This window comes from Leiobunum rupestre, chromosome 1, assembly GCF_980474605.1.
Source record: "Leiobunum rupestre chromosome 1, qqLeiRupe1.1.hap1, whole genome shotgun sequence".
NCBI lineage: Eukaryota > Metazoa > Arthropoda > Arachnida > Opiliones > Sclerosomatidae > Leiobunum > Leiobunum rupestre.
This window is the reverse complement of record NC_143384.1, coordinates 78,175,130-78,188,247: the sequence shown is the minus strand read 5'-3', so window position 1 is coordinate 78,188,247 and position 13,118 is coordinate 78,175,130. Positions and strand designations below refer to the sequence as shown.

Here is a 13,118-nt window from a genome sequence, read left to right as displayed (position 1 = left end):
AGCCCCTCAACAAAAGATAGATACCAAAGGGCAATAATTTAGATATATAAGATACCTTTTTTCCGTATCTGTTTGCAAATAATGTATGTGTAAGAGTTTTTTATTTATCTGTGTTCTCCTGAAAAAAGGTAATATCTTTTACCCACAATTGTATCTTGTACCTAAAAAAAAGTAGGCCTACCTAAAAACGTAGCTAGATCCGTATCTAGATATCGCTGAACACTGCCCGTAAATGATTTCATAAAATTTTCGATGATTGAAAATTTGTTAAAACAGAAATAAGATAATAAAAGTATAACACTAAAGTAACTTGATAAAAAACTTTTGGGGTTGTCCAATTTCAATAATTCATCGTCGTGTACTCTTCTATATCACAAAATGGTACTTTTCCACCAATAATCTTGTTGCCAAAACAGTCAGAGAAGTGGTTGGACCACCGACGAAAGAAGTCTCAGACTCTTTGCTAATTGAATTTTAAACGTAGAGATACTAACGGTCAAACTTTAAGAAAATCTGATAATTTAACGTGTACATGATATTTTTAAATTTTAATGTTTGCTTAAGCTGGCTAATCTACGGTCTACCAGATTGTTTCCTTCGTGTACACAGGCTATACAGCTTTAAGTTGAAAAAATACTAATATTTATATGCATTAAACATGTAAAAAAATAAACTAAATATTCAAAATAAATACTGAAAATAATATACAATAGCAAATTAGGAATGACCAAAAAAAAACGATAGTTTAATCCCCAAATATCATTCTTTCAATTTCTTTGTCTTCACGTATTCAACATGACAACAAATTGAACAAAACGAGTAAAATTCACCGAGGTTTTCTTAACTTACAAGAACAAGACAATTTGACGACTGAATGGACTGATAAGTTTTTGAATATAATTTTTTTCGTAGCTTTTCATTTAAGTCAACTAGCATTGAACATCAGCCGCCGCCCTTCTGCATGCGGCGCCCCTGGGCTGCAGCCCACTTAGCCCAATGGATAAGGAGACCCTGCCATAACCAAACCTATTTTTGTTCTATCGGCACTCCCAAGGCAAACTGGGAAAAGTATCGTAGCTTGCTCGTGGGTGTGGCTTCTGCTCGTAGCCATGGTAACTCGTATAGGTCGGCCATGACATTAAGACTCCCATGGCGGTCACGTGATTATTTTGGTCGGGCTATGACGTGTGCCTACGCCGCTAAGGGCAAGCACCCACATTCAGATTACACTGAAAAGGTATGAAGATTTCCACACCCCTCCGTCTTACATGTTTTGCAGGTATCAAGCATTATATGTTTTTTTTTGTTATTGTATGTCAGAAGTTAAGTCCTTGACTTAGTTAGTTTGTAATTATAAATAAATTTTGTATGAACCTTCGATCCGCTTTAAGAGTTTCTGGCTACCTAATGACTCCCATTTAAGATTAAAGCATAATTACCCAACTTAATATCTAAGGAATATAACTTCAACATGGTAATAGTATTTTATAACCATATTACATAAAAATGTTTTACATAATTTATAGGTTATTTATGCATTACAATGAAAATAACTTTTTTTATCTTATACATTATATTTTTCTCTTAATTTAAACATTAATGGTCCTATATGTATTCGAAAGTATCAATATTATAGTCATATGTAAGTTTCTTTCAAAAAAAATTTAGTAGGTTAAATACAGTGTAATAATTTATTGAAATACATTTCCCCCGAGTCCCTAATTGAAATTCAAGTTTTGAATTGTGCAAAGTTGCGTGCCTTGTCTGTCAATGAAAAAAACTATTGATTTTTTCATCGATAACCATTTTTACTATCTACTATTGATTATTTGTTATTATAAACTGTGTTCCATTTTAATGTGGCCTTTAACTTATCCATTTAGTGTTTTTAATGAACATTTCTTTTTTCAAAACTAGAAAAACTAAATTACATATTCTTGGTTGGGACTTCACAGTGAAAAATTACTACTTTTCAAATATCCAATGCTTAAAATATTCTAATTTGATACTATCCAAAGAAACTTAAAAAAATAGGAAAATGCATACAACGCAGGGCTGGCTGATTTAAATCAATTTAATTGAAATTAAGATTTTAATGAAGATATTTTTAAAAACTGATTTAAATCATAGGAGAGACAGCAATATCGCTCATGCCTTAGATGATAATAAATGTGTTTTTTTTTAAGTTTGGGGTATGAAATAGGTTAGTTACAAACTTAAAAGTAATATAAATAGTCGTGGAATTATAAAACAAACAGTCATCTTGAAAAAATATTTCAGGTCTTAAAACGAAACCTATACTTTAATTGTATAAAACATATTAAAGTGAACACTTTTTTTTAATTAAGTCTACCCTGATACGGAACTATTTAGGTCAAATGAAAGAAGGTAGATAAGCCACTATGAATTTAATAAAATTATATAACTGACACATAAAAATTTTCAAAATAAATACAATACATAAAAATCAGGTTCAAATATCACAACTGTAACAAAGTTAAAACAATTTCAATAATGAGGAAAACTAAGGTTCAAATAAAAAATGCTACACAACAAGCAAGGACATTTACTTTCGACAATTACCAGCACCATCCGCAACATTATGTATGCCCGTGATATATTACTAAAGTCAATGCTTATCTCAGTTAATCACACAGTATATAACAACACAACTTTAGATTGATGAGTTTACTATGGGCAACAAACTGAATCACTCACGTACAATCTTTTTTGGCTTATCAAGAGTAAACAAATTTTGCCCTTAGTGTTGCGTAGCTTTTAATGAAACACATTTTAGTTCCTCTTTGAAAATCAAATTAAAAAATAAGTTCTTTAAATGACTAGAAAATACTGTTAGCTGCTTATCCAAATATGAATGGAACCCAATAATCCGGAAATCTTTTAAGATTCATCAGCAATCAAATTGTTGGAGAAACAAATCAATGTCATAGTTTGGTCGACTTCTAAAAAGCAAAAATAAATGAAACAGAAATCTGACCAAAATATGTGCTAGTAAAGTGTCTTTGTCTAGTCTTCACGGTCTCTGTGAAAGTAAATCGGTTTGCGTAATCATATAGGTTTCCTATTTTGTTTTTTTGAAATACTCTACAATAACCACTAATAAGAAATTGAAAATTGAAGTGTAATTTAATAATATTTTTATCATACTTAACTGTGATCTTCATAAAAAAAACGTAACTACTTCCTACTGTACTTACAACTAAGACAAGTCACTTTAAAAAGTTGTTACTTTCAGAGATCTTTGATATGGAGATCTAGATTAAGCATTTTACTAGATTACTATTGAGATAGTATGATCATATGACCGATTTAGCCACAATTAATGTATCCAAAAATACGGATACAGACTAATTTTGGTGACAATATTTCTACTATTTAAAACTGTCATCATACAGAAATATCAATAACTCCATCCTTACTTTCTGGTAGATTTAGGTCTCATAGCTGTTCTAGGACGAGCAGATTTAGATCTTCCTGATTTCACTCGCATAGCCATTTGAGCTCCTTCTGGTGTATAAGCCAAGTACACATGAGATAAGTCTAGTTCAGTATTCTGAAAGAAAATTTGGGACATTTATTTAAAAATTTGAGCTGCTGATTTTGCATGTCGAGCCGAGCTATCAAAAAGCTCATGAACAGTTCTAAATAAGCCAATATATTGTGCTTGACTTCATTTTATTGGGAATATAGAAAAATTTTAATATAATATATTCTAAAGGTGTGACACCAATATAATGGATTCAAGTGAAGTCTTTTTTGAATACCTCTCTATTTTTGTCTTTCCCAGAAGTTGGAGCTTGTTTTCTCATATTATTTCCAGTATATGCAACACATTTAAGCTGCCACTCTCCAATGTCCTCATTCCATTGAACTGATCTTTCCAATAATTCCTAAATTATACCGAATAAATGATAAATCTTTACCACAATGAAAAGTTGAAAAAAACTTCAAAATTGTAAATCACCTGGTATTCTGGAGGTATGAATGAATCAATGATAAGAGAATTTAGCCTTAGTTCTCGGCTCAATTGCCTAATATTTTCGAGAAGGCCCTCAACTTCACGTTGATGTTCTTGTTGAAGATCTGCCATTTCACCCTTAGCACTCATAAGCATAGTCCACACCTTTTTCAATTTTTTCGTTTTTCCTGCAGCTTCTTCTTGAAGAGTTGAGTATTTTTCTTCAATATCAACACGCTCAGCCTGTTGTCAAGTAAAACAATTAAATCATAAAGTAGCATGGCCATTTTCTTTTTCAACTAATTCCTTGGCTGTACTTAAAGGGCAACGCAAGTGGAAAAGCAGGGAGGTAAATTATCTTATAGATAAAAAGAACGACTGCGCATGCGCTATCTGCCATAGCCTTTCCCTCTGTAAAAAAAAGCAGAACCATATTAGCCGAATTTATTTTGTATAAATGTGCCTCTCGTGATTCATGCGGTAGCAAAATCCATGCATTCCAAGGAAAGTTAAGTTCTCGATGTTACCGACAAATCGGATCCTTTACATAAACGAAATGTAATAAAACCAAGATAAATATTCTGTTGGAGTATAATGATTAGGAAATTGTTAAGGGAGACAGAATATAGGAACAATTAAGTGTGTGAGGCCAGAGATTTTCTGCGTCCAAGGTCTAATGTTTCAACCTCCGTAATTGAAAATATTCAATTGGCAAATAATATTTTCCAAAACATTGTTAAAACGAAAATATCAACTATCTCAATAATAAATAAAATAAGCTAAGCCTAAAATCCTCGGTTCGTTGGTGTTAAGCTAAGAAAATCGAAAAATTCCCGAATTAGGGCGAAATTGCACCACGTGGCTACACCAAGGAGAATACGGTTTCCGCGTAGTATAAAATCCTCCTTGGAAAACCAACTTACGACTTGCAGAAGAAAATATAGTTTTAAATCAAGTGCCCCCCCCCCCCCCTACATGGCCACTTGCGTTGTCCTGTAAAGGCCACAGAATCATTTGAATTTCATTAGTTTACTGAAATAGGGCTAGGTACATTTCACAATATGATTGGTGATATCTGCTTTCACAAGGTACGGAAGGGGAGGAGCTCCTTAAAATTGATCTAGAATTTTACAAATGATTCAGTGGCCCTTTCACCAAACTGAATATCAAAGATAAAAATGTATTTAAATTAAGCAGCTTAAAATTTAATATTTATATATTATAATTAAATTCAGAATTATTTATTTTATTGTTGACTTATTGTCATTTTTAGGTTCTCTCTTTGCATAACCTAATTCAGTTTGAAAACAATTAAATCCTAAGAAATTTAAAAAAAATTTAAGAGGAATTAAATTGATAGAAGAAAACCAGCGCACAGGTACCCCCAAAAAGGACGGTTTTAAATTAATGTTTTTGTCAATTGTGTGACTACGGTTCCACTCTCTTTAGCTATTATATAATAGTCACAGTTTGTCCATTTTGTTTGAAAGACATTTAAAGTGTAACTAATGCCAATTAATAACCATTTATGTTTAACAAAATATGCTATCTTTCTAATACGATAATGGTGCCTTTAACACGGAAGCAATATTACCTCTTTCTTTTCTAGAGCTTGCCTTAGCTCTGCTTCAGTTTTTTTCCTTTCTTCTAATTCTTTGGCACTTTCCTCAAGCAATCTTTCTTGTTCTTCCGCTTTTTCCAGAAGGTTTTCTCCTCCCACAATTATTTTCCTCTCAAGAGCTTGAAGTTTCTGGGTTAACTGATCATGCTCTTCTCTAAAACAAATTTTGAAATGAAAAGTCCAATCTATATACTTTATTATATACACATAGAATGTTTTGGGGTCCACTGTTATCTCACTGAGTATGTACCCAGATCAAAAAAGAGTAGGTAGCACTAAATCAAATGCAAGATGTAACACATTTTCTAATTCATTGGTTGGCCCCAGTTGTTAAGTCGCTATCACAAAAAAAATGGACATTGTTCACTTGGAAAATAAATCCCAGGTAAAGGAAAAGGATTTAAGAAACTGATTCATACGCTGAAAGTGCTTCGAGGCTTTATGATGTTCTTTGTACTACTTCTTAACAAAATTGTTCCCCGTCAACTTCTATTTGAGACAAGGCTTAACAGTGGAATTGGCACTCAGCATGTTTAACCTTGTCTATTTCTATGGCGGCCACTACAGCCTTATTTAGACATTCCAAATAGATAATTTCCTGATAATATAAATATGCACTGGTACTTACTGAGCAGCTCTAAGCTCTTCTTCATGCTTTTGAACTTGAAGGGCAATACGGTTACGTTCTTCTTCAGCCATATCTTTGGTTTCTGCTAATGTTTTACGATCTGCTTCTATTTTTGCTTGAATGTCCCTCATTTTTTCTTCAGAATTTCCTGGTTAAAACATTAAGAAATTCATACAAATAATTGGTAATGGGTAAAGTTAATGGATCCATGGAGTAAAATGACAAATGAAGTCTTTAGAATGTTTTGGGACTATGTTTGCAAAATTTTCACCTTTTTTCTTCTTCCTTTTCTTTTCTTTGTTATTCTCGTCACTGGTATCATCAAGTTCATCTTCTGGTGTTTCATCAGAAAGACTACCTTCGCTTCCTACAAAAACATTTTAGAAAATTTATTTCATTAACTAGCTGAAGGACAAATCTATAACAATTATTTCCATAAAGCTTACACAAAATGCAAAGCTACAACAGACTCATTGTTAAGAACTGGTTTCATGCACTTTAAAAAGTGGCAGTTGAAAAACATTAATGGCAAATATAACTTGCCAGCAAAGCCAAACTAATAATCATAATCAAAATACAGAAAAATTATTATAGAACCAAATTTCAACCTGACAATTTTAACTATAAAAATGTATTAACAATACTAAAAACACCTAAAACTTACATCCATAAACCAGATTATTTAAAAAGAAACTTGGGTGAAGTGTAGTACAGCGGCCTCATCGAATTTAATATTAATTTTGGTTGCGCCTGATAGACCTTGTCACGTAGATGTCGAGGGTATTTTTTATTTTGGCCGCAAATGATTATTTAATTGTTTAACTTAATTTTTTTAATTTTAAAAATTTCTCATTTTCATTGAATTTAATATTAATTTTGGTTGCGCCTGATAGACCTTGTCACGTAGATGCCGAGGGTATTTTTTATTTTGGCCGCAAATGAGTATTTAATTGTTTAATTTATTATTTTTAATTTAAAAAGTTTCTCATTTTCATTGAATTTTATATTAATTTTGGTTGCGCCTGATAGACCTTGTCACGTAGATGCCGAGGGTAATTTTTATTTTGGCCGCAAATGATTATTTAAATTTTTAATGTAATTTTAAATTTCTAATTTTTGGGCATTTGCACGTGTTTTGTTGTACTTATTTCCGTCGTGTGTTCGCCGGCAACACAGTTTCGGTGTCCTAATGAATTCCACGTGATATTCCCTTTTTGTATAAAATCAGTTACAGTTTTTGTTCATTTTCTCGGTGTATTGTATTTTTGGGCCACAAAGTGATATTCCCGTACTTTATCAAATCTTTTACAGTTTTTGTTCATTTTCTCGGTGTTTTCTATTATTGGGCCACTTTGTTTCTGGTTGAGATTAAAAGTATATACTTGATGCGTAAGGCTTGGTACTGTCCTCTAGGTCGCGTTATAGATGGCCCATCGCTTTTTTTAGTATGGGGTTGGGGAGGCACTGCGCGCCCCCAGCGCTTGAGGGAAGTGAGTGCGCGGCGCCGTCAGGCGCCAATACGGGGAGTTTAGTAACGTCTTTTACGTGTTTTGGAAGTAATTATCTTCGTCGAGTTGTCGCCTACACCATGGCTTGTTACTGTTTGTTTAGGTTTCCACTCTACTAACTTTTTAACATTAAGTTACTTAATTTAATTATCATTTTCGACCCAAAAACAAAAGTTTCGTAATCAACGCGTCAAGTGCTACATTCTCCGCCACCCAAAAATACAAAACACGGTAATTTCCTACAATTAGTACATTTTTAACATTAAGTTAATTATCATTTGCGGCCCAAAAAAATTAGTTTCGTAATCTACGCGTCAAGTGCTACATTCTCCGCCACCCAAAAATACAAAAAACACGGTAATTCCCTAAAATTAGTACATTTTTAACATTAAGTTAAAAAATTTAATTATCATTTGCGGCCCAAAAAAATTAGTTTCGTAATCTACGCGTCAAGTGCTACATTCTCCGCCACCCAAAAATACAAAAACACGGTAATTCCCTAAAATTAGTACATTTTTAACATTAAGTTAATTAATTTAATTATCATTTGCGGCCCCAAAAAATTGTTTCGTAATCTACGCGTCAAGTGCTACATTCTCCGCCACCCAAAAATACAAAACCATGGTAATTCCCTAAAATTAGTACATTTTTAACATTAAGTTAATTAATTTAATTATCATTTGCGGCCCAAAAAAATTAGTTTCGTAATCTACGCGTCAAGTGCTACATTCTCCACCAAAAAATAACACGAAATTACATGAGGCCGCTGTAGTGCAATTTTGCCAGAAACTTTAAGAAAACAAGACACTAAAAATTGAATTTAAACATACCTTCTTCCAACTGTCGCCTAAGGTCCTCAATTTCCTTTTGAAACTGTTTCAATAATGCATCTTTTGGATCCTCATTGATTCTGGCTTTGTTCTTTATGTTTTTAGCGCGATTAGCATAACGTAGAGTACTGATAGTCTCATCATAGTTGTATTCAGCTGGTCCAACATTAGCTACCTACAATACAACAAAAACATAAAACCAAGATTTTCTAGCAAAAGCAATTTAATTGTTACAGATATTTATAGATTTCCCATTACATTCAAAGTTTATGTATTGAACAGTGCACATGAAATGTATGTAATTTAGAGGCTCAAACAAGATTTTAAAAAATTCAAACATCCATGTCTTTATGAAATACCAATGAAGTTTAAAATTTAAAAATTAAACACTATCAGTTAAAAACTTAGTTACAATGTACAAACAACTAAATCAGGGGAAAGGAAAAAGTCTTATCGTTTTTTTCAACAACAGTCTAATACAGCCTCCAGATTTTTGCCATTCACCATGCTTTTTAAACATTGATTTTTTACTGAATGAAAACATGTATTAATGACTGATTAAACAATTTTTTAAGAGTATTTTAATTTCTTCAAAAGTTAAATTGCAGAAACAAAACGGTGGTTCTAAAATCGGATTTTGGTTATTTCACATCACCCACTTTTTGAGGGTTTTAAAGGGGCTCCAAAGTTCGGTGGCAAAATGTGTGTAAAGTCAGTAAAGTGCGAAATTTACGGTTAACTCTGCCCGCTTCTGCCAAGGCCGAGTGAGGGGTTGGGTGAAAGGAAAAGCATGCTCAATTTTCTTTTTTTTTGCCACCGAACTTTGGAGCCCCTTTAACTTCAAAGCCTCTAATTTTTAGCTTATAAAATGCATCATTTAGATCCACATATGGATCAGATTTAAAGACTGTTTTGGTTAGTTTAAAAAGTTCAATAATTAACTTTATCATCAACACAATTTAATTGAATGCAAGATTGTCTAAGATATCACTGCCATAGAAGAATGGGAAGTATATTTGCTTTAATTTTCTCAAAAAGTGGCAATGGGTAAGACTGTGTTACGACTGCAAAAAATTTTACCTCTTCAAAGCACACATCATTGGGCGAGGGGCAAGTACTACACTTTATTCAATACTTCTTTCCTATTTCTCTTCTGAACATACATACAACTCTTCACTGGCATTTTTCAACAGATGAATAATCCTCTTTTGAGAAATTTCTTTGTGTTTACAGTTTTTGAAAAAACAGGTAATACATGTTTCAAGAAATTTGTTATTTTATACAATATTGTTGAAAAAAAATAATGTAGACTTTTTCTTGTCTTATCTTTTCCGTAAATATATAGTTTTTTAACAGTTGCATATATGCCCTCATGTAAATTAATTAGTTCTGTTGAGAGTTTGGTGTTTTGTTATTTTCAACTCATGTAAACTTGTTCAAATGCTAATCATTAAATTTTAATACTAGTTTTACTTTGATATACTGTCTTGGGTCATGTGGTTCATGTTTGCGCTTTGCTGCTAGTTGAATTAGTTTTCAACACTTATATTTGGTTCACAATTAAAGCAACAATTAAGAAAAAATTAAATAAATTTCAAAATGATACCCACCATTAAGGTTTTTGAGTTTCCACCTAAAGAGTCTTGCAAAAGTCGAGTTAGCTTGGAGTTCCTGTACGGAACATGGGTACTTTTCCCATCAACCAGAGCGGATATCACATTTCCAAGAGTTGACAAAGAGAGATTAATCTGAGTTGCTTCTCTGAGCCTTTGGCCGGTGGCTCCAGTCTTACTCTGTCGCTCAGACCCCTTAAAAAGAAAATGAAGACGAAATGTAAAAACATTTTTCTAATACTACCAAAAATCTATTAGTTAAAATTTTAATATTTAAATGATATTTAAAAGCATTAGTAATGGTCGCTGAGGTATGATTGACATTTACGTACAGAAGAGACATTTTTTAAATAAACGTAGTAATTGGGTACGGGGCGTTTAGTACTTAAATGGTTAAAGATTAATTTTCTGGCTATTTAAAAAAATAATCAGCTAGACGCAAGTCACCTAGCGACTTTTAGTTGTACAGCATACAATGGCTAAGGTAAAATTCAATTGTAAAAGTAAAAACCACAAAGTGATGTATCTTGTAGTTCATTAATAACAAACGTACTAAAAAATGTTTTTGTACCTAGTTTTTATACATAGCTTTAACCTTTCAAAAAGGTTTGTGAAAAACTAATAGACGCTTAAACAAAATCGTCTTTATTATAGATTCTCCCTACCTTACAGCATTTTTTATCTTTTAACAACAGACCTCATTTCTGGCTGCGCTATAAGCCCAAGGAGCAAGTACAATATCTCGCACGACCAAGGATCTTTATTAGAACTTTCTATTAAATATCTGAATCGGTTTTAATGAAGTGTAAGGTAGTGTTTAACCTCAACTCCAAAAGTAGTAAAAACGATGTCAAAAACACTCACTGCAAGATCTACTAAGTGTAGTTTTCCAACTCTAACATGTTGTTGGCCATCCAAACCTCGTTCACTGCATTCTACGGTTATAGTAAAAATGGCATGTGACCTGGAACTGTGGGTATTCATATTAGTTGCACCAACAGCCCCTGAAAGATAAAAGAGTAATAACTACCTTAACGTTAATGATAAACAATGAGGGTGGTTCAAAAGAAAGCATGTTAATATATTTAAACAAATCTAGCAGAAAAAATTGATAAAATAAATATAATATATGTAATTAAGAAATTAAGGAGATCTAATGATTTTATTTTTCATAACAACCTAATATGTTTTGTATGTCGTTTCTACACTGGCAAAACAATCTTTTGGTTGTCAGGGTCAATAACTAAAATTACACTTATTTTATTATGAATTCCATGTAAATTTTGCAGAAATAACCTACTGTTTTTGTTTCCATGCGTCATAATTTTGTCTAATTCATCAGCTGTATTCACAACACACGCAGAGAGGTCTTTTACAAATACCCCAACATCTGGTCTTTCTTTAACCTGCAAATGATTGAAAATGTTTCTATGTTGGGAATAAAGCATTTTTTGTCAGCTTAGACATTTGATACATATAGAACAGAAAAGCATCCGCTTAGCAGACAAAATCCAGTCTATAATTAAACGCTTAACTTAACATTAAGATTAAACTGAAAAATAATTACCTCAAGATGGACATTTTGATCTTTTCCTAGCAGATCTCGTACCTCTTCATTGTAAATCTCTAAGTAAGATGCTCTTACCAAGAACCTAGAAATGTTTTTAATGAAACATTTATATTGGTTTCGTGCTTTAGGTAAAAGAAAGTAGTTCAATAAATTAACACAATTGGAAAATTGGAATTATCAATTTTATAATCTCTCAAAATTTCAGTGTGACCAACAAATTCCTCAAATTTAATACTGTATATGAAATATTTTTACACATTTTTACAAAACCTAAATATTATTACACTCACCAAAAACATGAATTTAAATAGAAAGAAGCTAGGCTTCCAGTATAATTCCCTATTTTCAAAATAAATTGTTTATACCATAAGACCATTATTTTTGGGTCTTAACAAGGGCAAAATGTTCTGCTGAAAGATAATGAAAAAATGTTTGCCTACACAATCAAAATTAATCATGTTCAATTATTATTTTTATCACCTGAAAAATTAAAAAGAATAACTTTCATGGTTTCAAATGTTTTCAAGATTTCTTGACATCAAGACATTTTATCTACCCTAATACTTCCAAAAAAAAAAAGTTCTAAAATAGGTTGTTTCTTTTCGCCTGCTCTTGGACTAAAAGAGTATCCTTTTTACCCTTAAATGTTTTATTTGCCTGTTCCGGGGATGAGACACTCCGCCTATAAGCTATTCGCTTGTTCTGGTATTCATTCTATTGCTCCTCAAAAACGGGAGTTAAGAGAGTAAACTGATAAATTCTGGATAAGCGGACAATTATATATGGAAAAACGTTTTTACCCAGAATAACTATTTACCACCACAAAATCGGAGTCAAATGACGTTACAGGGTTACTCTTTTTACCATTCTCCATTTAAAAAACAAGACTTTAAAACTACTTGGTCATTAACCTTACTTTTTGTCATCTTCAGCTTTGGCAATGTGGCCGAATATGTGGGCGAATGAGTTTGGAATGATTCCTTTCAGCTCAGGAACAGATCTAACGCCTTCCATAGTAAACGTTTTTCCCGTACCAGTTTGCCCGTATGCAAAAATAGTTCCTACATTAAAAAGAACCAGTATTTAATATAACAGAGCAAAAGCAATGAAAAAGTTTGATAAGCAGAGTGAAGGATAACGCACATTTAAGCTGCAAACAAATTTAGATTGGATGAAACATTATTAGCAAACATTTAGTTTGATTTTTTCATAAAATACTGTGGCTTTAAATTTTCACTTTAAAAAACCAAATTGCCACTGTTTTCAAAACAAATCGCCAATAAAAAAATAAGATTCTTAAACCCAATTTACAAATTGTTAAATTGTACTTGCATTAAAAAGATTCGAACATCCTATACAATTGAAAAAA

The 13,118-nt window shown here is 32.2% G+C and overlaps 1 protein-coding gene across 1 annotated transcript in view; it reads right to left on the bottom strand.

Annotated features, from left to right (window-relative positions):
- Positions 1-2,393: 2,393 nt before the first annotated feature.
- LOC149966723 (kinesin-like protein KIF3A) overlaps positions 2,394-13,118 on the bottom strand; it is a 31,085-nt gene continuing 20,360 nt past the window's right edge. The window contains exons 5-17 of the mRNA XM_090153966.1: positions 12,666-12,810; positions 11,747-11,831; positions 11,480-11,585; positions 11,044-11,183; positions 10,177-10,374; positions 8,567-8,741; positions 6,500-6,595; positions 6,229-6,376; positions 5,574-5,754; positions 3,986-4,222; positions 3,786-3,911; positions 3,441-3,574; positions 2,394-2,963 (exon numbers count right to left, since the gene is read on the bottom strand). Of these exons, the coding sequence (XP_090010092.1) occupies positions 2,912-2,963; positions 3,441-3,574; positions 3,786-3,911; positions 3,986-4,222; positions 5,574-5,754; positions 6,229-6,376; positions 6,500-6,595; positions 8,567-8,741; positions 10,177-10,374; positions 11,044-11,183; positions 11,480-11,585; positions 11,747-11,831; positions 12,666-12,810 (1,823 nt within the window). The 3' untranslated portion in view covers positions 2,394-2,911. The remainder of the gene's footprint in view (positions 2,964-3,440; positions 3,575-3,785; positions 3,912-3,985; positions 4,223-5,573; positions 5,755-6,228; positions 6,377-6,499; positions 6,596-8,566; positions 8,742-10,176; positions 10,375-11,043; positions 11,184-11,479; positions 11,586-11,746; positions 11,832-12,665; positions 12,811-13,118) is intronic.